We start from the raw sequence: 26,955 nt of genomic DNA on the forward strand, positions 1-26,955 counted from the left end.
GCATATACTTGACTTCATTAAAAGCGATTCCGTGGTCTAGTGGTATGTCTCCCGCTTTACATTTGAGAGGTCCCGGGATCGAATCTCGGACGATCCCTTTTTTATTTTTTTTTTTTAACTTTTCTTTTTTTTAAATAATAGTATTCAGCATGGGAAAAAGAATAATTTATGAGGTTATCATGGTTATAAAATCATCATTACAGTGTGATAAATATTCCATATAAAAAGAATCTTCTATACACATAATAAAGAAAAAGCAATCAAATCTTTATACGCATATTGACATTCATGTATTTTATTTGCTTCAGTATACATGTATACATTTAATAATTCTACAAATTCAGTCAGGGGGATCCGACTTTTTCCCTAAGCGGGGGACACGAATTCTCTGAATTAGCTTGTTCACTCTGAATTCTACATAAGTATTCTGAGGTTGAAATAAATTGCTGTGTTTCTCATGGGCAACATTTACATGCTTGTAGTTTTCGGACATTAGGTCGGACATTCGGACATTCGGATTGTGCCAGATAATACCAGGAATTCAGAGTCTGCTGAAGGACCATGATTTGTTGAAATTTTATTTTTAGCAATTACATAGAAATGCCATTATGATTGTAAATCTTGCAACAAAAATGCAAAAAAAAAGGTCCATCCCACCTCTTCCCAATTAAAGAGGATAAGAACTAATTCTGATTTTTGTCATCAGTTTGTAAGACATTGCACGGAATCTCCAACATCTGCTTCATCTCTTTTTATTGTTAGCTAGAAAAATAGGTTGTTTTAAAATGTCAAGTTCAGAACACCAGCGCCTCAAGATTAAAGCAAATAGGCAGTATCCCCTATGCATTTAAATGAACAAGACATACTTAACTATACTCGTGTACCACGTCTTTTGGCCGGGCTTTTCGCCTGACAATTGTATTCATCGATAGTACAACAAAGGAGTTAACAGACGCAAATCGCTTAGCTGTTTGACTTTAAGAAACCTTTCCTTCCGCCGTATATAATAAATGAATTGTATGGTATTTTCAAAGAAGGATATCCAGATAACGAACAGTTTCAATATCAAAGTATTGATACAAAAAAAAAAATTCAGATCAGATAATACTTAAACAATTAATGCCCGGCTTTCAGTTCTTTCAATACTTTGATATATAAGGAGTAATGATATGGGTTTAGTAATGAAACATTTGAATTTAACAAATAGTATTAAAGATCAAAAGTCCTACAAACGATACAAAATAGGAGCATAGCAAACAAGGACCTCCGAAACATCAGAGGTGGGATCCGGTGCAATGGAGGAGTGAGAGAAAGAGGCTTGGTTGAACATTTACTGGAACCCGCAATGTATCTTTGTAATTATTTTATGAAGTTTTGGAATCCAATATATAGGGTAGTTCAAATACATTTTGGCTTTGTGGAATATTGAAAATATCTAAAACTGACATATGGTTTTGAAAAATTTCTTCCTTAGAGCTGGAAGTATGAGTATAAGAAGAATTACCATTTGTAGAATTAAATGCAAGTTCTTCTAAAATACAATTTATATAATGAGCCTTACAAACGAAGACAATATTGTTACCTGCTTTGTCGGCAGGGACCACCAAGTACTGATGATGTAATATATCTAATTCGTTTTAACTTCTGGATTATTGAACACAGAAGGATAGATGGTTTCATATTGCCCTTCAATCTTTTAATATGCGACTTTAACATGGATCTGATACATTTAATCCATTCTGAAATTGTGTCAACGTCTTCTTTTTCATATCTTGCCCATCGTCTGGCAAAATTTTCAACAGAATCCATAATATTTACGAAAGATCGGGGTTCCCTATATCAAGAACCTTTTAAAATAAGTGATCTATGGTCGTCATTGTTAACTATATTTACGTCACCTGTAATTTACACATTTACGAAATTGATGATAAAAATTGCCATTGACCATTCCGAAAGCCTTAAGGTTTTCCTTTTTTAAAGTGTAAAACTCTTGTAGTATTCGTATAGTAACCCACAATGTAATTCTCATTTAGCTGATCTGTCAGTTAAAGTCATGTTGGTGCCACAGTAATACTAATCGGACGCCAAAAAATAAAGTCCCTACTCCCGGTTCTCATGCAAAAATATTTGACCAAACAGAATTTTTAATTCATGCATGACTGCGGAAAATTTACCATATAGAATACATTATCTACGTTTGAATGAATTCAAGAGAGATCGATTGAAGTACATTTCCACAGATTTTGTAGGGTGGTGAAAACTAAAAAGCAACATAGGTTTACTGTTTACCATGTCTCCACGTGCCATTCACTTCTAGCCACATTTCCTTGAATAATTTACCCTATCTCGCCGCAGTCTCGCTAACTCTTGTCAGAGCCACGCCAGAGCTTCTCTGAACTCATTTGGTTTTATAATTTGCAGACCACCGAAAAATAAAAGGTTCCGAACAGAATAGTAGGAGTAATATAGAGTAAACAATACAACTCTGACAATTTATCTTAATTTTTTATCAATCATTCAAAAATATTTCCAAATTTGTAATGTCCAACACATGCTAACTATCTATGACAATCGGGATTTGGTAAGATATCACTGTTATTAAAAACATTTTTCTCATTCATTTTAATGTTATAATAAAGTATTGCACGGTTTTTATTTTTATTTATGTTTTGCTAAACAGATCGACAACCTATTATACTTAAATGATTGTTTTAAAGCGCATGAACACAGATATGAAGTTAATATTTTCTCAAATGTTCGATATTAGAAACAAAAGTTGAACAAATTTGACACACATAGTGAAACAAAGTTTTGTTAATGTTGATGTTCAATTTGTACCACTCGGCACACATCTGAACAGATACTGACAAAACCGATGAGTTTGTCTAAATATGGAACAGTTGTACAGTAATCTGTGGTGTCTTCAATTCATCACTGAATATGTATGTATCGAGTTCACAAATGGATATGAACCTAATTTTTGATAACATACAAGTATAGCAGTACTACAAGTACTCCCTGCAAGCATGTACTTCATTGATTAATAATATTTGACTCATTGGGGTTTCGTCTTCCTCTTATCAATATATATGAGCATTATTTATTTTAGAATAAATTATATCTACATTCTACTATAAAATATATTCTAATAAGAAATATGTAGGGAAATGGGTATACTTATATGACCACTCGAAATTTACAATTTAGAAATTACAGGAGCTTATTTTTAATCAATACTCTTTATAAAATCCCTAAACAAAATAAGCCAATCTACACTTTGCAGATGATCAATAACTAACTTGATTTTTTAACATTGTTTTTTTTTTCATTTGCAGATTATCAATGCGGCTAATATTGCACAAGAAATTGCACTTCCCAAGTATTTGTTTAAAAAATAAAACGCTTTCTTTGTTTGTTATAACTGGAATGAACGGAAGCAGCTGTCGCGTAAGCGGGTTATGTATTTTTTTTCTGCAATAGCTGCGACCGTTCATTCCAGTAATAACAAACGAAAAAAGACATTTTATTGTTTATATTTATATCTGTTTAAGTAATCATTTAAAGTAGGATTAAAAAAGATTAATTATTGTATTAATAATGCGAACGTCTTTATACGTTTCATTGATGGAAGAGCTATTGATCAAGAAATCTGTACTGGCGACATGCCTAATGCAGTTCATGCAGTGATAACCGCAATGGGTTTTCTTAAGAAATAAAGGAGAAAATAATCAGCGGATGTAAATATAATTGTAATATACTTCCTGGTCATGTCGATAGTTTGTAAATCATCCGTGTACGTTCTTCAAGGTTAAACTATGCGTTGTACAATACGTACATAAGAGTTTTTATATAATACATAGATAAATTACGTAATAGCAAGGCGTAATCTCTAGACGAACAATAAATTGGTAAGTTTTTAATTTAAACTTGATTACTTTTTTGTAAGGATATAAACACAAAATTATTTTTTCTTATATTTTATCAACTTCAAAACTTGTTATATTAAAACAACATGTATAAATTGGTAAAGGATATCACCGTATATACCGAGTGTACATAAAACAAAAGTACGTATATTTAAAAAAAATAAAAGATATCAGGTTATATGCATATAGATAAGAAGCACGAGACGCCAATTTATTGTGAAAGAGTCAGGGGCAAGAGCCAAAGTACTCCATTAAACAACATTTTGTCCACTAAACTTATCTTTTTAAGTTTTATTTTTAATTGACTGACTCCATATTGATAAATTGTTTTTTCCCTATATTTAACGTCCGTGTACGACTTGAATTTGGTTTTTTAACACGTAATATCAGAAAAGTAAGAGTCCTGAAATGTATAGTTATATATATATCTATATAGTGATATTATCATTGCACACCCAATGTAATTCTGTAAATGGCGAAATATAAGTATATATAACTTTACGCCTTCTATACTATAAAATCAACAATGAACTACCCACCATATTGGTACGCTCTACGGCTAGAATGCCCACTAAGTTTTCTTGGCATGTCAACAAATGTTTAATTGATTGCTGATCATAAGAATTGCCTATAAGTAGGGAAATTTAAACATTAAATTGTTTTCTTTAATCAGTTGAAACTGTGTCTATGTCCCTACAATGACAGATGATACAAATATTGTTTTGGAGGAGGCTTTTTATCATCTTACAGGCTTAGAAAAGCGGCTAATCCTTTAAACTATGTCTCATAAGTATTGGAAAATTAAATACATGTAAAATTGGAATATTAGTAAATTCTTCAATAAAAACATATGGACAAATCATACTCAGTGAAGTTTTACAGATGAAATCAGATTTCAGAATATGTTACTATTCTAAAACTCTAATATAAACTTGACAAAACTTTACTAAGCATGTAAATTTTATGAAGAAAAGCAAAATGGTAAAAATCGGTTTATGTGATTTTTCTGATTTTTACCATTTTCCTTTTTTTCGTTTTAATAGAAAATGTATATATGGGACTGTTACATGTCTACGGAATGAATCAAATTAATCTTAGATGTCAGTGAATACTCTCTGCAGTTTAAGAATCGTCTACAAAAATATTAAATGCACACTGTCATGCATATGTTTTCATTGTCATCAATTGTAAGCAAAGTCTTAAGGTTTATTTAAATACTTAAAGAACAGGCAAGGTATGTTTTGTCTTGTTTCTAGCCATGTGACGTTTCTATATCAAGAGGTCCTTTTGTCTTTAAATGTAATAATAATGTAAATAAGTTCTGAAAATCAATTAAGATTTGCAGCAAGCCGTTTAGAATACATGTATATCAATTTTGTATAGCATAGTATCGCTGTAAATTATTTGCTGGCTGCATCATTCCGTGCACCAGAAATCATCATGATAACACCACTGACAACATACTATTCGACCAGACTTTAACAAGCTGTGACGTGCTACACACCAGAAAAATGTTTATGTTCTCCAGTGTAATTTAACTAATTTTACATGTTCACTGAAGCTAGTTTTTTGCAAACACTTCTAAATTTATGAAGACCATATCACATCCATATTAAAGTAACGCAAACACAAAGTTTGATGGATGAATTTGTCATTTATTATACATGTATAAATGACGAAAGATAATCAAAAGATACATCAGATAAAGGGGAGATCGCTCTTGAAAAAGTGTGTAAATTTGTACAAAACATTAGTTGATCTTCCCAGTGTAACATATTACATGAAGAAAATCCAAATAAACAATCCAGAATGTAAAAAATAACAATCAGCAAAAAAGGTGTCAGACAAAAACTGCCTTGGCGGATAACAGCTGCCAAAATAAAAACATATTAAAATATATAAACATATATGTATTTTTAAACATTTTTATCCATTAACTCTTTACATTGCATATAAATTTAGCAGTTAGGAATAAAGGTGGAATAATGATCGGGGTGGATGGTGGGCAACACTTGGAAAACCCTTCTTACTGCGATCGAATCAAAACAAGAAGTGACGTAGAATCTACATTTAGTGTCTCTTCTGATTGGTCGGTAAAATTACCCCCTATCGATCGCTCTAATATTGACACAAAATTGAAACACGGATAAAAACAGATTGATTAACAAGTTAAAAGTACAAACTCAAAAATTCATTACATGAGTACATAAAATCATTACATGAGTACATAAATGCTATTATTTACAATAATGCAGTTTTATGTTCTCCAGCGTAATTTAACTAATTTTACAAGTTCACTGAAGCTAGTTTTTTGCAAACACTTCTAAGACCATATCACATCCATATTAAAGTAACGCAAACACAAAGTTTGATGGATGAATTTGTCATTTATTATACATGTATAAATGACGAAAGATAATCAAAATATACATCAGATAAAGGGGAGATCACTCTTGAAAAAATGTGTAAATTTGTACAAAACATTAGTTGATCTCCCCAGTGTAACATATTATATGAAGAAAATCCAAATAAACAATCCAGAATGTAAAAAATAACAATCAGCAAAAAAGGTGTCAGACAAAAACTGCCAAAGTACAAGCATGCAATGTTTGTACACACTGAAAAATGTTTAGAACTACACTGGCTGCGTCAATACGCACCAGGACTTCCACTGGCTACAACATGCTATGCACCAGGACTTCCACTTGCTGCAACATGCTATGCACCAGGACTTCCACTGACTGCAACATGCTATGCACCAAGACTTCCACTGGCTACAACATGCTATGCACCAGGACTTCCACTGGCTGTAACATGCTATGGACCAGGACTTTCACAGGCTATAATGTGCTATGCACCAGGAATTCCACTGGCTGCAATGTGCTATGCACCAGGACTTCCACTGGATGCATCGTGCTGTACACCAGAAACACCCTGAAAACTCTACTTGCGTCACATACGCACCAACATCAACTTCATTAAATGTATCTTATATAATGAATCTTCATTTGCAGTAAAACCAACACTTCATAATTGTGCAACAATATAACTATTTTATAAACTTTTATTACAAAATACAGTTAAGTACTGTTTTTCCATTATACTATATAAAGAATTTTTCACATGTAATTTTTTAACGACTTCTAGATCACTTCTCATTTTATATTCTACGACAGTGTGCATGGCTATTATTTTTATAACATTTTAAATTTCTTAAGCCTTTAGAGCGGCATTTCCATGTACATCTGATTGATTTTCTAATTTTAAATGAAGCAGTATTATATATAACACAGATAAAGTATAATCACAACCGTTCAATGTTCAATATAGATTCAAATACAGGGATATAAAAAACGTCCCTCATTCAAAATTTATAAATCATTACGATTATTTCAAAATAAAAACTAAAATAATAATAGTTAAGATATTCCTATTTAAGACGTTCTGGTATTCCAAAAAAAAAATTATATATACAATTTTATGCTTGTATGTTCTTGAAAACTTAGACTGCTATCTATACACTGAATCAAAGAACTCCTCGACACGTAACAACTTCAACCGACGTTTACTTGTTTTTCAAATATCGCATTTCTTTTGAAAACGAACTGCAAATTAAATTTTATTTGCGTCGCAGTGCTGATGAGTGAAATCTAGTTTGTTCAAGTCGTGTCCAAAACAATATGATAAGGCTAATTATAAATATCAATACGTTCACAGTTGAATTTGAGAATTCAATTTGACCGTGAAACCTGAACACAATCAATCGTATTCCATATAACCTCATTATAATATTTTACTGAAATATATAGTATACTCGGATTTTTATCATTAGACCAGAAAAGAAAGTCAACAATATAAAATAACATTTCTTAACTGTTTGAAAACTTTTTTTAAAAATTTCAAATAGATAAAATTAATGCAGAGCTTTTTCCCTTCTATCTTTCATTTGATAACGAGAAAATGAAATGATTTCATTTACAAGCAGTAGGCTTTTGTATTTTTGATGGATAGTATTTAAAATATATCAATCTTATATCTAGAGGTTTTATCTAGAGTTTTGTTGTTTTGCATGTGAAGCTGAGTGTGTTGCAAAGAGAATCTGTAAAAAATAAGCTGAATTATGATCTCCCAACCTAATTTAAATTAGTTGTGAAATCAAATCCAAATCAGTCTTTAAGGGTTTGTTAAATAAGTATACATGTACATATGTACAAATGCATTCATACAGTATATCGAAGCCAGCTTTAGATTCTAGCTCTCTCATAATCATAAGCAAAATCATTTATCGAAGTGGTACATGTGTTCTGTGTGTTTAAATGAATGTCATACTGCCCTATAAACAATTAAAACATGGTTTGTATATTCTCCATCATCATGATACTGATTGTATAATTATTATGCTGACTGTTAAAAAGAAAAAATACCTGCGCTATGCTTTACTGTTTACAAGTTATAAATTTATATTGTATACAATAAAATGTGTGTCTTACGTAATAAAGTGAATTGAATTCAATTGTACTCAAAACATTTTATAAGTATTATCGAAAATGTTTATCTTTTACTTCAATGACCATTATGTACTCTCTGCTTATGGATGTAAAATCTGTTGAACTGTTCAGGCGATTCTGGACCTTTGTCTTCCGATGAGCAGTGGAAAATTCTAAGAAGATAGACATAGGTGAAATAACTTATCGAAAAGGTGTCTTGTCTGTGTTTACTTTCATTATGTACTTTTATTTTTACAATAATAAACGGGGGATAAATTAATGCCGCGTTCTTGAACTTGAACCTTAATTATCACCAAAAACTGAAAACATTATTTTTAAAACTTATCTTCTGTTTCAATGGCCCTTTTTTACTCTGTTTATGACTGTGAAATTTCCTTTGACTGTTGATGTAACGAATGCTGGACTTCTCGTCTTTTATTGAGCCGTGAAAATCATAACTTCAGGTATACATGTACGTATCTAAGGTTTGAGGATTCTCGGTCTGCATGCGCTATTCTGGAATCTTCACCACGAGAACTGTGTTTAATGAACCGTCTCTGTATTTTCGATGGTAAACTGAATGTTTGAAGAGAATAGCTGTCTTTGTCGAATGCAATGCGATATAAAATTTGTAGACTGGTTGTAGAATCGACTTTCCAAACAGGGATGGGCCTGTCTCCTTACAAGTTTTGTCATTAGGAAGTATAAATCTGAATGTCGCAAAGCAAACCCGTTAATAAACACCCATTATGTGACGTATATCGCATGAGATTTGGTGTCATAACTTCGAAAAGCCGAAAAGCTTCGGATGCAGTTAGTCTGGTTCCCTGTCCCTGCCTTGCTTCGTATACTCCGCGTCAATAGGCAAGGATGAGTGTACTTTATAACTTTTGCTCTAATTATCAGTGAATGGATTTATTCGATTATCCCAATTATCAAAGGTAAGCACATTAGTACTATATAGTTGCATTTATGGACCAGTAAATGGTTTATTTATCCAGGCGTTACCGGTTTTCGATAGTGAAAAAACTTGAATCAAAAAATTAATCGAAGCATCTTTGTTTTTCTCACCTCAATTATTTATGTATTAAATTAGTCAACAATACATAAATATATTCAGACATTTATCTGTTTTTGAAATCAAGAATTTTAGTACTGTTATCACTTTCTTTGGAACTGCATTAATTTGAGTTGTTTTGAATGACGTTCACCTATTTTTGATAGCAAGTATGGCGCACAGTTATTGTCATAAAAACATATAATTATGTTACTTTGTGTGGGTTTTTGTTTTGTTTTCTTTTCTTTTTTTATGTCATTTTTATGGTATTGGATTTTTTTGTCCTGTTTTCATGTATATTTTTAACAAAAAATGAAATAAAATTAATTATAACATTAAAATTTTTGTTTTCTGGAAAATTTTTATAAAATTGAAATTTCTAGCAAGGAGCCATTGTCTGCTTGGAATTATCCACAGGCTTTAGCCTATAGCTATTCTTGTAATATCCCATTTTGATGGAAAATACCTACTGAGGAAAGAACAATAAATCAACAGAAACAAAACTTAAAACATTGAAGATGTCAAAATTTGAAATAAAATACTCGTAACAGGCTTCCATACTTTATTTTTCAAGCGGAAGATTGCCCACAGTGAGAGCTTTTTAAGGTGAGTAATCCGATAGACCGACCGCGTCATAACTCATTAACATGCATAATGTGACGGAAGTTACCGATATTTGTCGAGAAATTAAAAAAGGCCAAGGCGAGGCGGTATGTACATGGTGCACTCAGCATCATGAATACGGAGAGGTAATAAACATTATGGACATCCGTGTCAGATGATGGATTGTGTGGGTGGGTGGGTGGGTACATTTGAGGACACAGAAAAGGCATGGAAATCTTTCGAAGTGGAGACAACAATCACCTTCGTTTCCGAGAAAAAAAGAGGTTAACTTTGGGAAAGCAGATATCGATAGGTTTCGACTTTTTTCTGTGGTATGCATGACATGCATAATGTAAGCAGAACATTCTTAAACCCTGGCGATATATTCTATTTAACATCAGAAAACTTATTACTATAAACTTATTATTATTGTATTTAAATATTTTTTCAAAATTTTATTCACAAGTAAATGTTACTGGGATTGGGCAGAAGGCAAACTCTATACTATAGATCTATCTAATATTTTGAAAGCCCTATGTACGAGTGTGTATGTATAAGTAATTGAATTATGTATACATATGTATATGTAATGATGTATGACACTATGTTAATTATTGTATGATATATGGTCTATGGAAAAATATTAAGGCATTGTCTCATAATTTGGATGGTTTGGAGACATGCATGTCTATTTTGTGCATATAGGCAACATCCATCAGCCACGCAATTCTAAATTTATAGGACCCGACATAGGGCTGTGATTTTTCTTATTTCTCTTTGATTTTGACATCATTTTGAATATCACAATGATATCCTGTCACAGTGTGAAAGAATGTAGGAAGTGCGGGAAAACTCGAGATTTTGCTTCCCTTCACCAAGAGTATTGTAAAAAAAATACTCCTTAACCTATAACAAAATAGAAAACGAGTTTATACACCATGCTGTCATAAAATAAAACTCTGAAAATTTCCTAAATATGCTGAAATTCATGTTTACAATGTTTTTCACTTAGCTATGACGTCTAAACCGCTCAACTATGACGTCATGTAGCCGAAGATTGCAAAATACGAAGGCAAAGGGGGAAATCAAAGAACTTCAATGTAATAAACAGAAAATTCAATCTTTTGTAGAGGAATATGGAATTTCTTTTCACTCGTGAGACAGGATTTTTTGATATTTGCACTAGTGCTTTGCACTCGTGAAAATATATTTTAAAAAATCCTGTCCCACTCCTGAAATAAATTCCATATACAACTACAAAACATTGAATATCCTCTATATCTTTTTGGCTTGATCACACTTTTTACACCTGATGATGAATTAGGGATAATTTAGGATACTATCAAATATAGGTAACTTCACAAACGTTCCGTATTCTTTAAAACGTGGAGGAAATTCGGTACATGGTGAAAAATATGCACCTAGCCCATATTAAACTTCAAATAACCATTAATCAATAATAACAAGTAAGTAAGAATAAATGTCAATACATATCATTCATTCAATCATTCATCGAATCATCATTTTACAAGTAACGACTCATATCACAAAAAACATCTTGTTTACTTATTCATGACAATAGTGGAGAATGTCTAATTCATAACATTTACATCAAAAAATTTCATTGCAGTGGAATTCAATTTAACAGTAAGGAAAATGAAACTTTAATAAAGTAACGATGTACTAAGTATATGATTAACTTTAATGATAAACTTTGAAGAAAAGGTGTGGGTAAATGCACAGTATTGCAAGAATTCTAAGACAATTTTGTGAGCTTTTCAATAACCTACTTCTAATTTTTAGGATTTGATGATCAGACTTCCTTTCGTGTGTTGTGTAGGAATATTCAGGCAGCCTTGATATGACTGTATTACACGTTTTTGCATATGTTATGCTACAGTTAGCTATCCCTAAGGTAATTGAAATAAATGAATCTCTCTTCTGTCAAATTAACTACCTCAGAAACTTATCTTTATATATTTGGTTGTTGAAGGTGAAAAAAATCAAATGACAAGTTCAGACAGTAAATACAAATTAATTAACAATGTATGTATCTGAGTATGTTTTTCCGTTTGTGAGTGTTTCATTATATAAGACTTTTTTATCAAAATATTTTAAACTTTACAGTTTATCACTGCAAAGTATGGTTTTACAACTGTTAAATTGATTTAAGAGATTATGACACTGTGTGTAGCATGTACAAAAATTAAAACTTTTTTCTGTCCTCATTTTTAGAGGATTGACTCGTTGGGCTACAATTTTCCTGTGTACTCAACAGACATTTGCCCAATGACTGCCAAGGAATGGTCTAATGCATCTATTCAGTTGAATTGCAACGAAACACATGGGTATCATTGTGTCCCTGATAAGAATTTTTCATCTCTTATACAGTTTTGTTATCCACGAGGAAGAAGTATTCCTTTCCAAAAAGGTATATATATAAATTCTCAATATACTGATATATTTTCCTATTAAAGTGCGAGATGCATTTTTTCTTACAGTGCGTACAAATATTAAATATTTAAAGTACTAGTATCTTATTGAGAGAGCCATCAAGATTCCTGTTCCCCAAGAACAAGTCTATTTCCCGACGCTTAGTCGAAGGAAATAGGCTAGCTGGAGAGGAACTGGAATCTTGCTGACTCTCTCAATTATATATCTTATTAGAATAACTGTTTTGTTATATCGACAGAAAAAAATACATTTTAAAAGACAGTACCTGAAATTCTATTTTAAATACAATACAATTATAAAGGAAATGGAATACGATAAAGAGAAATTGCTGCTCTGAATAGGTATGGATCAGCTCATCAAAGTGATGGACCTTTCTGCAGGGAATCAGTATTTTTATAGCAATTTTTAAGAAATCAGCAAAATATATACTCTTAGATGTAAGTAGAGAAAAATCAAAAGAGGTATAATAATATTATTTATTTTTATGCATGTATTTTAGGTAATTGTTTGGAACTCGCCTATACTGGAATCCTAAACCACGTGAAGTGTGGCCACTTCATTTATGGTTGTCCAGAAAAGGACTATTTCAGTAATGAAATTTATCGGTGTAAGTTACAAAAAGGACAAAATAAAATAGAATGAAAATTTGCTTAAAAAAATACATTTTTCGAGAAATTGCTGTTGGAAAAAATATTATAATAATAATTTTTATTTTGTTTTAATTTGCAGATCCGGCTTGCCTAAGATTAGTTGCAAAATGTTTTGCGGCAGATCTTAATTGTTTACGAAAACGATACACCATGTGAGTGCAACTACTATCAAATATTTAAAGTAATTCCTTTAAAAAAGAAAAATTTAGAGAGCATTACTTAATACGTTTGCCTAATGTGGGCTTATGGTTAGAATACTTGCCGATGATTTCGTGAAATTAAATTACTTCAATCAATGTCAGCATAACACTCTTTTAAAGGGGTCTCAAGCGAGTTTATTATACCCCCCGCTTGAAAAGTGGGAGGGTATATAGTAATCGTTAATTCCGTCCGTCCGTCCGTCCGTCTGTTACGCTTTGGGGTACACATCTCTTATCCGCAACTCCTCTTATACCACTGGATGAAATTTGATGAAACTTTCACAGAATCTTTATTACATATTGCCATTGTGCACCTTCAATTTTACTTTTTGATCTGACACATATTTTGGGTATCCCACATCAAAACATGGACACTGCCATTTATACACATATGGGAGGCGGGGGGTATAATTTATTGAGCCCATGCTCACAATACCTCTAGTTTTTGTGTATAATGTTGTCCCAGAATGTTTTATCTATGCCTCCATTTTAAGTTTTCGTCTGAAGGTTTTCAAAAATCTCGCTTTCTGATAATTCAAGAACATTGAAACTTCACACAATTTATTTTCAAATATCTTGACTTTTTAGAAGAAATTCATCTGAAGTCTAGTTTACACTGATGTTGAAAATGACACATAAGGCACAGGGTATACACAGAAAGTATATGTCAATCAAGTTCTAGCATCCAAAAATGGACTTTTTGCATTTGATTACCAGTGGAAAACTGGCCATGTATGTTTGCAGGCAGTACTTTAAATCTCTTGCCTTTACTCTTGCTCTTGGCTATGTGTATATGTTGGACACCTTGTCAATTTGTCAAAATCGGGGCCGGTGTTTCTTGCATCGTGCCTATATGCAACCAATGTTTGATCAACATCAAATGAAATACATATTACATTAGGCTAGCACTGAACTGTGAAATCGGGTCTTCATTTAGACGTTGCCGAAAGTGAAAATGTCATACTTCCTTTGCCAATATTGGTTAAATCTTACCTACAGGTAAAGAAAAATTCGGTTGCTGTCTGTAAATTTCAAAATTCATTTAAATTAACGTAATTAACTTTGTTGAAGGAGATTGGATCCTGCCATCAAAAGTAATGAGAGTTTTTTTTTTTATCAAGTACTAGTATATTTTTGAACTTATACATATAGCTTCATTAAAAATCAAAACAAGATGGAGGACTATGCGCTTCTTTTGTCGCTACAGAACATTCAGTTTGACCTTTTTCAACTGTAAATTCTTTTTACTTATAAATCATCTTTTTGAGTTTTTCCTTTCATATATTTTGTTCAAGTAAAGTATGGGAACAGACACAGTGACTGTCTTATTTCTTCTTAAAATGAGACATTAAACGAATGGAGGCGTACAAGGCGAGGACAATCTCCCGCGCTGAGAAGAGACATTTCTCAATCCTAAAAGTTATACTTTTCAAAATAATATTGTTTATATCATCTTTTACACACTTTATTCTGTATTTCATTGTTTTCATATTTTATTAAAAATTCATATTTCACTCATGTTTTTAAGATATATGAAAACAAAAAAGAAAAAAGCTTCATGTATGATTCGAACTCTCTCCATAGCGCAGGGTTTGATTCAAGACCGACCGCTTTAACCACTACGCTACCAAGAATATGAATTATCGATGTCTGTCAGTGTGGTTTAAATGAACGGGGTTGCTGAAGCGTGCATTTTTAAAATAAATTTTCAATTTTCATATAGAATGGGTTCAGATTCCATTTTTTGACGAATGAAATAGATTTCACATTTACATTTCCATCCTTTAAGCGTTAACGAAAAATGGAGACTTGACCCATTCATGTTCAAAATTTATTTTATATAGCTTTAGTAAACCCATTTTCCACTAAATATGCTGAACTGTCAATTTTGAATTAAGATTATCAAATAATAAATCGTTCAGTAAAATAAAATGATAAAATGTTTAGAAGATGACATTATGGAGAACATGATTTTAGAAAAATATAACTTTTCTGTGAATTTTGAAAATTGAGAAACATTTTGTCTCAGATCGGGGGATTGTCCAAGCCTTATACGTACGCCCTCTTTCTTTGTAAAAACGGGAAATTTTCAAATTAATCCGCATATGTAATTATTTGACCTTTTTGCACTCAAATATTTTAATTTTTCAAGTATTAAAAAATTTAACAAAGAAATAATCATTGAAAAGAAATGGCATTTTACTAAACTTACCAAAAAGTTACAAACGAGTATATGTTTGGAAAAGAAAATTAAAAGTGAAGGTCTATGATGTTAATTTTAAGATATTACTAAATTTGTGCTATTTTTAAGCTTCAATTAGGGCAATTTTTTCTTTGTTTTGAAAATATTAATGCTATATTTATCAGATATGATGATTGGAATTATGACAGTTTATTTAATAGATAATTTAAGACCAGAATTAAAAAAAGTCTATGTACTTCACAAAATAAATGTGAGTACACTGCATGTAAAAATAGGAAGCCAAAATAAACATACTTTAAATACTTTTAAAGAAGACAAAATAAATGATCATTTTCTTCTAATACACCTTCCGCCACAAAATATAGTTTCTCACTTAATGCTTTTGGTATTGAATTTAATCATTTAACTGAGTTTTAACTGAATATTGGCACTGTAGAATCTGAATTTATTGTAAGAATTGCTATATAATGCAGAATTTTTTAAGGAGGAATGCCACACCAACTTTTTAGGTCACCTGAATAAACTCAGGTGACCTATTGCTATCCGTTTTCGTCCGTCGTCGTCCGTCGTGCGTCGTGTGTTAACATTTGAACATTTTCAGCTTCTTTTCTGCAACCACTGAACCAATTTCAACCAAATTTGGCACAAAGCATCTATGGGTGAAGGGGAACAACAATTATGAATTTCGTGATCCCTGCCCCCTTCGGGCCTGAGGGGTGGGGCCAAAACCACTAAAATTAATGCAATCTTTAAAAATCTTCTTCTTTACTCCTGGACATCAAGCAGTCAAACTGTTTACATGATTGTAATCAGCATTGAGTCCTCTACCAAAACTGTGAAATTCATGGCCCTGGGGTCAGTGGTTCTAGTCCTAGGGCGGGGCTAAATAAGTATATAGTGAAAATGCATTATTTCTTTGAAAATCTTCTTCTCTGCTCCTGGGTATTAAATAAACCAACTAAGTACATAGTTATGATGAACAAGAGTGCCTCTACCAAAATTGTGAATTTTATGGCCCCAGGATCAAGGGTTCTGTTGTTAGGGCGGGGCTCTATGGTGAAAATACATGATTTCTTTGAAAATCTTCTTCTCTGCCCCTTTTGTATTAAATAAACTGACTAAGTGCATAGTTATGATGAGCAAGAATGCTTTTACCCAAATTGTGAATTTTATAGCCCCAGGATCAAGGGTTCTGGTGTTAGGGGAGGGGCTCTATTGATTATATAGTGAAAATACATGAATTCTTTGAAAATCTTCTTCTCTGCTCCTAGGTATCAAGTAAACTAACTAAGTGCATAGTTATGATGAGAAAGAGTGGCTCAACCAAAATTGTGAATTTTATGGCCCCAGGGTCAAGGATTCTGGTGTTGGGGGGGGGGCTCTATTGATTATATAGTGAAAATGCATGAATTCTTTGAAAATCTTCTTCTCTGCTCCTAGGTATTAAATAAACCAACTAAGTGCATAGTTATGATGGACAAGAGTGCCTGAACCAAAATTGTGATTTTAATGGCCCCAGGGTCTGGGGCTCTGGTGTTAGGGCGGGGCTCTATTGATTATATAGTGAAAATACATTAAATCTTTGAAAATTTTCTTCTCTGTCTCTGGGTATGAAGCAGATGAACTACCTAAATAGTTATGATGAGCAAGGGCCCTAATCTTGCAGAATTGTGGATTCAAGGCCCCAGGGTCAGGGGTGCGGGGGGCTCTACTGATATACTGAAAATGAATTAATTGTTTGAAATCTGCTCCTTTATATTTATAAAACATTTATTTATTTTTTGATAGGCAATTTTAAGGGTGCCTTTTTAAAATTTGTGCAATGTGTGGACCTAGGGTCAGGGGTTTATGTCACAGTGTTAGGGGCACTACTGATTATTGCTGAATATTGCTGATTAGTTGGAATGCAATATTGTTCCCCTACCCTGCGTATGGGTATTCAGTAACCAAGCTAAGCAACTGCTAAGTGTATTGTTATGATGATCAATGGTGCCTCTTTCAAAATTGTGAATGCCATATAGCATCTGGCTTAAAACATGTATCAAATTCAATAACTGGAAAGTTGTTGCATAATGCTCAGGTGACCTATAAGGCCCGTGGGCCTCTTGTTATTTCATAGATCTCTGGGTCAACCTTTTTAAACAATGGTTTCAGCATTGAAAGGCCGACATTAGCTTTTGATTATTTTATATGAATTTTTGGTATTTTTTCAAAGAAAATTCAAAAAATTATTTACATTCAAATAAGATGCTTTCTTTTTAAAAAAAAAAATTGCTGAAAATGAATGCATTACATGAAAACCTAATAAAATATGTGAAGAAAAGCCGTAAAGATATTAATTTTTTTTTAAATAAAAATTATTTATGAAAATAAAACACATAATTTGTGAATATTTTTCAAAACTTGTGGTTAAAATCTTCTTAAAACCAGTCACAACTGGGGAGAACACATTTAATAATCATATTTATAAAAGAAATTGAAAAGAAATAGTCAAATTTTAGAGAAATTATTTTGTTTAATTTTGGCCAATCCCGATCAAAATTAAACCGATCCCAACCATAATTGTAAAATGACTGGAAATAAATAACATTTCCCCAAGAACACTAGTCTGATTAGGTGTTATAAGGGTTAAAATATTATTGAACCTGACAATAAAATAGATTTCTTCTTTGTTAATACATGAAGAGGCAATAAGTTAGCATTTTATTCATTTTGTGTACATTTTGATCGGGATCAGTTTCCTTTTGATCGGGTTAGGTCCAAATATTTAAAAAAAATAATTTCTCTAAATATCTTAATTTCGTTTTCATTTCTTTTAAAAATAATTGAAAAACATGTTGTCCTTAGTTGTGACTATTTTTATGGTGTTTTTAACCATAGGTTTAAAAATATTCACAAATAATGTGTTTTATTTTCATAAATAATTTTTTATAAAAAAAAAATTAAAAAGTCTAACCAGCTTTTCTTTACATATTTTATAAGATATTCATATAATGCATTCATTTACAGCAAACTCTTTAATCTCGAAAACAACTTATTTGGATATAATTTTTTTTTTCATTTTCTTTGAAAAAATACAAAAAAAATATACAAAATAATCAAGAGATAATATCGGCCTTTCAATGCTGAAACCATTGTTTAAAAAGGATGACTCAAAGATCTATAAAATAAAAAGTTGGTGTGGCATTCCACCTTAAATAAGGGTTAAGATAAAAATCGGCTCAAACGCTCAGGTGCAAACTTCGTAAAAGTGAATGATTTTACAACCTTTTTAACATTATTAATTTGATATACCATCATTTCTACAATATGATATTATACCATGGTTTAGAATACTAATGAGTTCACCTATAGATGTTGTATTATGTGCTGTGAAATCCAGCTTCTCTTTCGTTCGACCCTTTTTTCCTTCTCGAAACTTTAACCTGTCTGAACATATGTAGAACTTTATTTCATCAGACGTTTAACTGCGTTTATAGCAAGATGTGATAATTAACGTGTTTTTGACACATTTTTTCTGTAGGATTGATGGAAGAGAGAAGAACTCTACTTTTAATCGTGAACAATCACTCGAAGAAGAAAATAATGCGACGGGCTTCATTGTTGCTGTTTTTTCTCTGTCGATTTTGTTTTTAATATTGTGTGGATTAGTTGCCGTACTATATCAAAAGATTCGTAAGCTACGTAAGTTTTAAGCACATCTTCATGTTATATTTTCTTCCCACATACGTAAACTTAAAATTCTGCATGTTAAAACATATATATTGCTAATTTTATGTTTCAGAACCTTAAAACAGTTTGTATCAAACCCTTCTATTCTATAAGTTTCTATAACTTCTTCATGAACATAAAACTTTAGAACAATTATTAAATAGAAATGTATTGCACAGCACAGCTAATTCAAATTATATTTTCTGATAATAGTCATTAAACTCCTGCATAATAAAAAGAAAACATAATGCTAACATTTTGTAAAATAATTTTTGTTTCCCCCTGTTTCCCGAAAGCAAGGGGACTTTAAATCTCGTTTGTCTGTCTGCCTGTCTTCCAGCGTAGATTTTCTAACTCTTATAACTTTCCATTTCAATGTTACTCATTGATCGACGAATATTTCTTTCTTGTTCCTACGAAATGGACATGTGATTATGTAACAATTGATAAGAAACATCCAAACGTTCCATTTAAATGAAAAATTTTACAACTTTAAATCTCATCATTATTCAATCAATCAGGCAATTTTTTGTCTATCGCAACTCATACAATCATATTAAACAATGAAAACGAGAGAAACTCCACCTTCATATGGTTATTGATCATCTTTACACAATAAGACTTCAGATTAGAAAAAGTTGTCTTTCCCCATAGGGGGATTCGGGATTATTTTTTATTACCATGCTGAGAGAGTGGTTCCAACTCTCCAATCACATCAAACTTCTGATACTGTCATCAAATTCACTTTTTCCTCTCTTTTGATGCATCTGATATACATTGTTTATCTGCATCATAAGTATATTTTTTAGCTCTATATAGCTTATATATAATGCGTCCGTCGTCCGTCTGTCTGTCTAGCTGTCCGTCTGTCCGTCTGTCTGTAAACAATTTTTCAAAATACTACTCCTCCTACAGTTCTGGTCTGATTTCAATATAACTTGGCACACAAGTAGACTACACTAAGATACATAATTCTGTGTGTCGGTTTTTGATTTCGATGAACGGTGTTGTTGTTGTTACTAAAAATAGAAATTTCTGTGAAATTCTTTCAAAATGCTACTCCTCCAACAGTTTTGATCTGATTTCAATATAACTTAACACATAAGTAGACTACACTAAGATACATATTTCTGTAAATTCATTTTTGATTTCGATGAACGGTGTTGCTGTTGTTACTAAAAATAGAAATTTCTGTGAAATTCTTTCAAAATGCTACTCCTCCTACAGTTTTAGTCTGATTTCAATATAACTTAACGCATAGGTAGACTACACTAAGATACATATTTCTATATATCCGTTTTTGATTTCGATGAACAGTGTTGCCGTTGTTACTAAAAATAGAAATTTCTGTGAAATTCTTTCAAAATGCTACTCCTTCTACAGTTTTGGTCTGATTTCAATATAACTTGGCACACAAGTAGATTACACTAAGATACATTATTCTGTTTATCCGTTTTTGATTTCGATGAATGGTGTTTCCGTTGTTACTAAAAATAGAAATTTCTGTGAAATTCTTTCAAAATGCTACTCCTTCTACAGTTTTGGTCTGATTCCAATATAACTTGGCACACAAGTAGACTACACTAAGATACACAATTCTATATGTCTGTTTTTGATTTCGATGATCGGTGTTGCCGTAGTAACTAAAATTAGAAATTTTTGTTAAAAATTCTCAAAATGCTACTCCAAATACAGTTTAAGTCTGATTATAATATAATGTGGCATGCAAGTAGACTACACTAAGAACATAAAGAGACTTAATCAAGGATCATTATTCTTTTTATTGCTGTGGTAAAGTTTCAATTCCCAACAGCTTAAGAACTTTTCTCTTCCTTTGCTATAAGTACAAACCAGTAGAGCTTCTGTCTCGACAGAGACTTCTGGTTTAAAAGAATTTATAATCAATCAAATGAGTGCAATATACCTTATTTTTAGTTAAAAATGGGTTGTCAAATGTATAAATTTAAAATGGTTTGAATTTTATCTTAGTGTGAAAATTAGAACTTATTTGATATATATCGTCTTTTTACAGAAAGGAGCATAGATTCAGCGCTCAAAGAAGGTTATTTTTCCTTTTAAAATATTTGGGAATAACCCAGCAGTCATTTTATAACTGTTGGAAACTTTCCCCACTGTCTTATTTTTTCCCATGACCTTTTCACAAATGGGTGAATTTAAAGAAAGCAGTGTAATTTACACAGAGCTATAATTGGGCAAATTTAAATTTAAACGGGTCAAAATTGTTTGCAAGTGCAAAGGGGTCAAAATAACACGGGGCGAAAATATTCCTGTATACATTTTATTTCTCAAATTCTTACCCACTACATAGATTTAAATTTTGTTAACAAAGTAGAAATGTATCATTAATTCTTTTTTGCATTCAGTTCTTATTGAAAAATACACTCGCGATGCAGCAACCAAATTGTGTTTTAAATACTAAAAAAATGGTACTGCTTTAAAGTTTATGTTTAGTGTATGATTTGATTTAATTATTATCCATTGATAAAATAATAATGTGTGGGTATAATAATTGGGAGAATTTTCTTTAAAAATTACTTTGTATATTGCTTCAAATAATCAACTTTGTTTAGTTGAAATGGGTATTGAAAATAAATAGGGCCTAATAAATAAAAGAAAAAAAATCCTCTTTAGCTTTATATTTTCGTTGTAGAGAATGTATCATTAATAGACAAAATCGCCCATGCACAGACACAGACAGAAGGTTGGTGAAAAATGAAATACATAATAACATGCTTACTTTTATTTGTAAGGAACTGACCAAGCAAAATTTGCAAGCACGATGCTACATACTTTTCACAGTAAAGAACAGCACAGCACTGAATAAAATTACAAGCAATTGCTCCTGACGTTTTCAAAAAAAAAAAGAAAAAAAAAACAACAACAACAACAACAACAAAAAAAAAAAAAAAAAAAAAAAAAAAAAAAAAAAAAAAAAAAAACAAAAAAAAAACAAAAAACAAAAACATATTTTTACACTTGTTCTGACTTCACCTTTTCGTAGTTTTGTACAAACATTGACTTTGTCTCATAAAGGTAACCCTTATAACAATTCTTTATCAAGATATTTACTTAAGGTTTTGTTAGAAAAAAAATGTGGGAAGACAGTTGATTGACTTACAATATGTCAACTACCACGTTTTGGAGATACAGCTTAGAATGATGAAAAAGAAAGAAATCATCCATTGATAAATATATCAGAAGGCTTAAAAATATGTAACAATTAAATGAATTATGGTAAAATAGCCACGTAGCATCGTGTTTGAAAGTAGGGAGTAAGGCAGCTTGAGATTTTTTTTTATTTACCTGAAAAAGTTGACAATCCAAAAAAGGGGGAAAAGAAAAGTTTTCCCAAAGTCGGCGGGTGTGTGTATGTGAGGGGTGTGTGTGGTTAGAGGCCGGGTCTTTCAAATTCTTCAGTACCACAAAATGTTAGGAGACCAACCTTTCAATAAACATTTCTTATAGAATAAGTAATGTTGGGAAAAACCTTAGGGGCCAGCCCCCCCCCCCCCCCCCTGCTGCTATGTGCCTGTAAAAACCTTAGTAATTAACTGCTAAATTGCTACAAATCAGTATTTGTTTATTCCTGTCATGATGCCTCTTCATTGTGGCCGAAAAAAAACTTTAAACCTGATTAGCATTCCAGATTTCAGCTTAAACAAAATAGTATATGCCCTTGCACATTAAATGTAAACAAGCAAATTCAAAGAATTGTGGTCCCCCACTTTCGGTGTCTTTGTGGGTGAGATGTTATTTTTTTTATGACATATTGTGTTTAATATGAACACCCTATCATTTGTCATTTATTCAGAAATTATCATTGAAGTTGTTTTTGTGTATAAATAAGGTCAATCATGAAGGTCAAGGTCAAGGGGTAAAAAATCATAGCATGCTTGGAATTATCTTGTCACAAGTAATGCACATGTCATGTATGAAAGCTGTATCTCTTCTCAATATAAGGAACAAGATGTGTTTGTGAAACACTGATGACCCCGAATGGCAACATAATGAAGATTAAAATATTCTTAAATGCAAATCAAATATATCATTACCAAAAGTACGGTTTTTCTCACAAGAAATACGATTGTGAAATACAAAATCCCTAGCACTACCTGTTCAAAAGTTATGACCAAGGATAAATTTTTGAAAGGTAGGTCAAACTCCAAGGTGAAAGGGTCTGAGTTGTTGGTTTTTTAAGAAAGGTCTTGTCACAAGTAATACATATTTGAATGATGAAAACCCTAACATTAACCGGTCAAAAGTTATGGCCAAGGTTAAAGTTTTTAAAAAGTAGGTCAACTCAAAAGTCAAGGTCAAAGGGTTAAAATTCTTGGTATCCAATGAAAGGTCTTCTCACAAGGATTACAGTGAAGTATAAAAGCCTTAACCCTTACCATTCAAAACTTATGGTCAAGATTAAAGTTTTTCATAAGTACGTAAATCTCCAAGGTCAAAGTCAAAATGTCAAAGTTATTGGTATCCTATGAAAAGTCTTTACACAAAAAATACATAATTGAAATATGAAAGTCCTAGTATCTACCGTTCAAAAGTTGTGACCAAGGTTAAAGTTTTTTTAAAAGTAGTAAAAACTCCAAGGTCAAGGTCAAAGTTTTTGGTATGCAGTGCAAGGTCTTCTCACAAAAATTACATATGTGAAGTGCAAAAGCCCTAGCCCTTACCGTTCAAAAGTTATGGTCAAGGTTAAAGTTTTTTTCATAAGTACGTAAATCTCCAAGGTCAACGTCAAAAGGTCAAAGTTATTGGTATCCCATCTAAGGTCTTGCCATACAAAATACAAATTTGAAATATGAAAGTCTTAGTACCCACCATTCAAAAGTTATGGCCAAAGTTAAAGTTTGGTGGTACCCAAAGAAAGGTCTTGTCACAAGGATTACACATATGAAATATGAAAGTCATACCTCCACTAAATCAAAAGTTATGGGCAAGGTTAAAGTTTTTGTGACGGACGCCCAGACTGACGGACAGACAGACAGACGGACAGACGAATGATATTTAATTTCCCCTCGCTTTCGCGAAAGCGGGGGACAACAAACAAATTCAAGATATTGTAGTGCCCCGCTTTCGGTGTCTTTGTGGGTGAGATGTCATTTTTATGACATATTGTGCGTAATATGAACACCCTATATAATGTCATTTATTTAGAAATCATCAATCTCAGGTCAAGGTCAAAGGGTCAAAGTTTTTGTTATTTAATGAAAGGTCTTCTCACAAGGATTATGTATGTAAAGTGTGAAAGCCCTAGCCCTTACCATTCAAAAATTATGGTCAAGGTTTAAAGTTTATTTATTAGTACAAAAAATCTCCAACGTCAAGGTCAAAAGGTCAAGGTTGTTGGTATCCAATAAAAGTCTTTTCACATAGAATATATATGTGAAATATGACAGTCCTAGTATCTACCATTCAAAAGTTATGGTCAAAGTAAAAGTTCAGAATTTTTGTGTAAAGGTGGGTCAAACTCCACGGTCAAGTTCAATATGTCAGATTTGGTGGTACCCAAAGAAAGGTCTTGCTACAAAAAATAAATATGCGAAAAATTAAAGTCCTAGCTTCGGCCATTCGATAGTTGTGACCAAGGTCAAAGTTCTTGAAAAGAACGTGTTACTCCAAGGTTAAGATCAAACGGTCAAAGTTCATGGTATGCAATGAAAGGTCTTCTTACATGAATTACATATGTGAAGTATGAAAGCCTTAGCCTTTACCATTAAAAAGTTATGGTCAAGGTTAAAGTATTTTCATAAGTACGGAAATCTCCAAGGTCAAGGTCAAAAGGTCAAATTTGATGCTATCAAATTGAAGGAATTGCCACAAAGAATGCATCTGTTTAATATGAAAGTCCTAGTTTCTATGATTCAAAAAATATGGTCAAAGTAAAAGTTGGGATTTTTTATGTAAAAGTGGGTCGAACTCCAAGGTCAAAAGGTCAAATCTGGTAAACCTTGGCACAAGGAATGCACTTGTGAAATATGAGCTCAGCTAAATCAAAATTTATGGGCAAGGTTAAAGTTTTTGTGACGGACTGACAGACGGACAGCTAGACAGACTGACGGACAGACGAATGAGATTTAACGACCCCTCGCTTTCGTGAAATGGGGGGGGACAATTACGAATACTTAGTATATTTGCCTTTTCCATGTGTAGTCCAATGCTCCTTGAAAATTTCATATGCTATATAAATAGTTTTTTTAAATATTATTTTTTTGTAAATAGGTAAAAAGCTATACGAGAGACTTTCTTCTATCACTCGACAGTTGTGTTATCAAGCACCCTAAATAACTAAAATCTGTGACCAGAAGTGGACCCCCCCCCCCCCGCCCCTCTCGAGTTTCTCTAAAAATCATATTTTGGAATTATTTTGCTACACATTCTAATAAACTGGAACATCATATTAGTGATATAAACAAAAAGTGCAGTCACTGGGGGTATGTAAACCACGAAAAAGGACGTGTATCCCGCAAGAGTCATTTCGTCCAACGCACTTAAACCCCCTCATCGGGGTCCCCTACAATATACCAAAGAATAAAAGAAAATAATTTTCCTATATGAACTTCTCAGACCTTTTTATTAATTTTTTTAATGTAGGATTCTTCTCATATTTCTTGTATCTAAAATTAATGAAATTATTATAGATTCAAAAAGACAATATCACTGAATGTTGGTATAGGTGAGATCATTGCCATTGATCGTTTTATATTAGAGACAAAGTCAGGTCAAGGTCATTATCTTTTGTACATTTAAAATTAAAAAATACTGGACAACCTTATGCATGCAATCTCTACATGAATTTCAAACGATTAAAGTTTTTTTTTTCTGCATGAAAAGATACTACTACATGTATAAAGGGTCCATAAGATAATATTACAAAACTGGCATAAATAATCTAACTAAAATGGATAATGTCTAATCTGAATTTTCTCTGCTTTTCTTAAATTTTTAGGATATAGTACTTATTTTTATATGCTTCCTATATTTGAATTTTTTCTTATTTTCACATATGGTAAAGTTGTCATATAAAGATAAAAGATGGTGCAAAAACAAAAAGAGATCGCTTGCTACTAGAGAAAAAACACTTTATACGGATTTAGAGCTCAAATTTGTACTAAGATTGGAAACTTTTAAAAGCTTGCATTGCTCTAGTTTGTTTGAAAATCCCTTCAAGTGTTTGTGTAAAATTTAAACTAAATTCAATGTTCTATAAAATTTTTAGGAGACAGAAAGAAAATATTTCTATACGTCACCATTCTGCAAATAATGTAATAATATTTTGGTATAATAATTTGGAAACAATAAAAAAAATCAAGTAGTTACCCTAGAAAATTGAGATTCCCCTTGAAAACGCAGACATTTCTTAACTTGGTATGATAAGTAATTGGTATAAGGCATTTACAGTCAACCCCCCCCCCCCCCCCCCTCCCCGAAATAGGATTTTCATGTTTGGGCAAGTTTAGTTCAGGGGTTTTTTTTTTGCTTGTAAATAAATTCTGAGGTTGGATTTTTTTTTACTGGGTTGACCCCCCCCCCCCCCCTTTGGAAAATATTTGGACGACAGAAACTAAGTACCTGAGTAAATAAAACAAATGAAATGAATAAAACAAATCCTTTTCAACTTTGTATCTCTTTAGTGG

At 32.0% G+C, this 26,955-nt stretch overlaps 1 protein-coding gene across 1 annotated transcript; it reads left to right on the forward strand.

The window, feature by feature from the left end:
• The first annotated feature begins 9,216 nt into the window (after nucleotides 1-9,216).
• On the forward strand, nucleotides 9,217-21,480 carry LOC134264408 (uncharacterized). The gene is made up of 7 exons (XM_062746701.1): nucleotides 9,217-9,354; nucleotides 11,877-11,988; nucleotides 12,309-12,504; nucleotides 13,027-13,134; nucleotides 13,257-13,329; nucleotides 19,104-19,264; nucleotides 21,324-21,480. The coding sequence occupies exons 2-7, from the start codon at nucleotides 11,935-11,937 to the stop codon at nucleotides 21,368-21,370; spliced, it is 639 nt and encodes a 212-aa protein (XP_062602685.1). The 5' UTR covers nucleotides 9,217-9,354; nucleotides 11,877-11,934; the 3' UTR covers nucleotides 21,371-21,480.
• The last annotated feature ends 5,475 nt before the right edge of the window (nucleotides 21,481-26,955 follow it).

Source organism: Saccostrea cucullata, unplaced genomic scaffold (genome assembly GCF_032062105.1).
Source record: "Saccostrea cucullata isolate Sc308-1 unplaced genomic scaffold, CSIRO_AGI_Scuc_v1 ctg1813, whole genome shotgun sequence".
In the NCBI taxonomy this organism is placed as follows: Eukaryota; Metazoa; Mollusca; class Bivalvia; order Ostreida; family Ostreidae; genus Saccostrea; species Saccostrea cuccullata.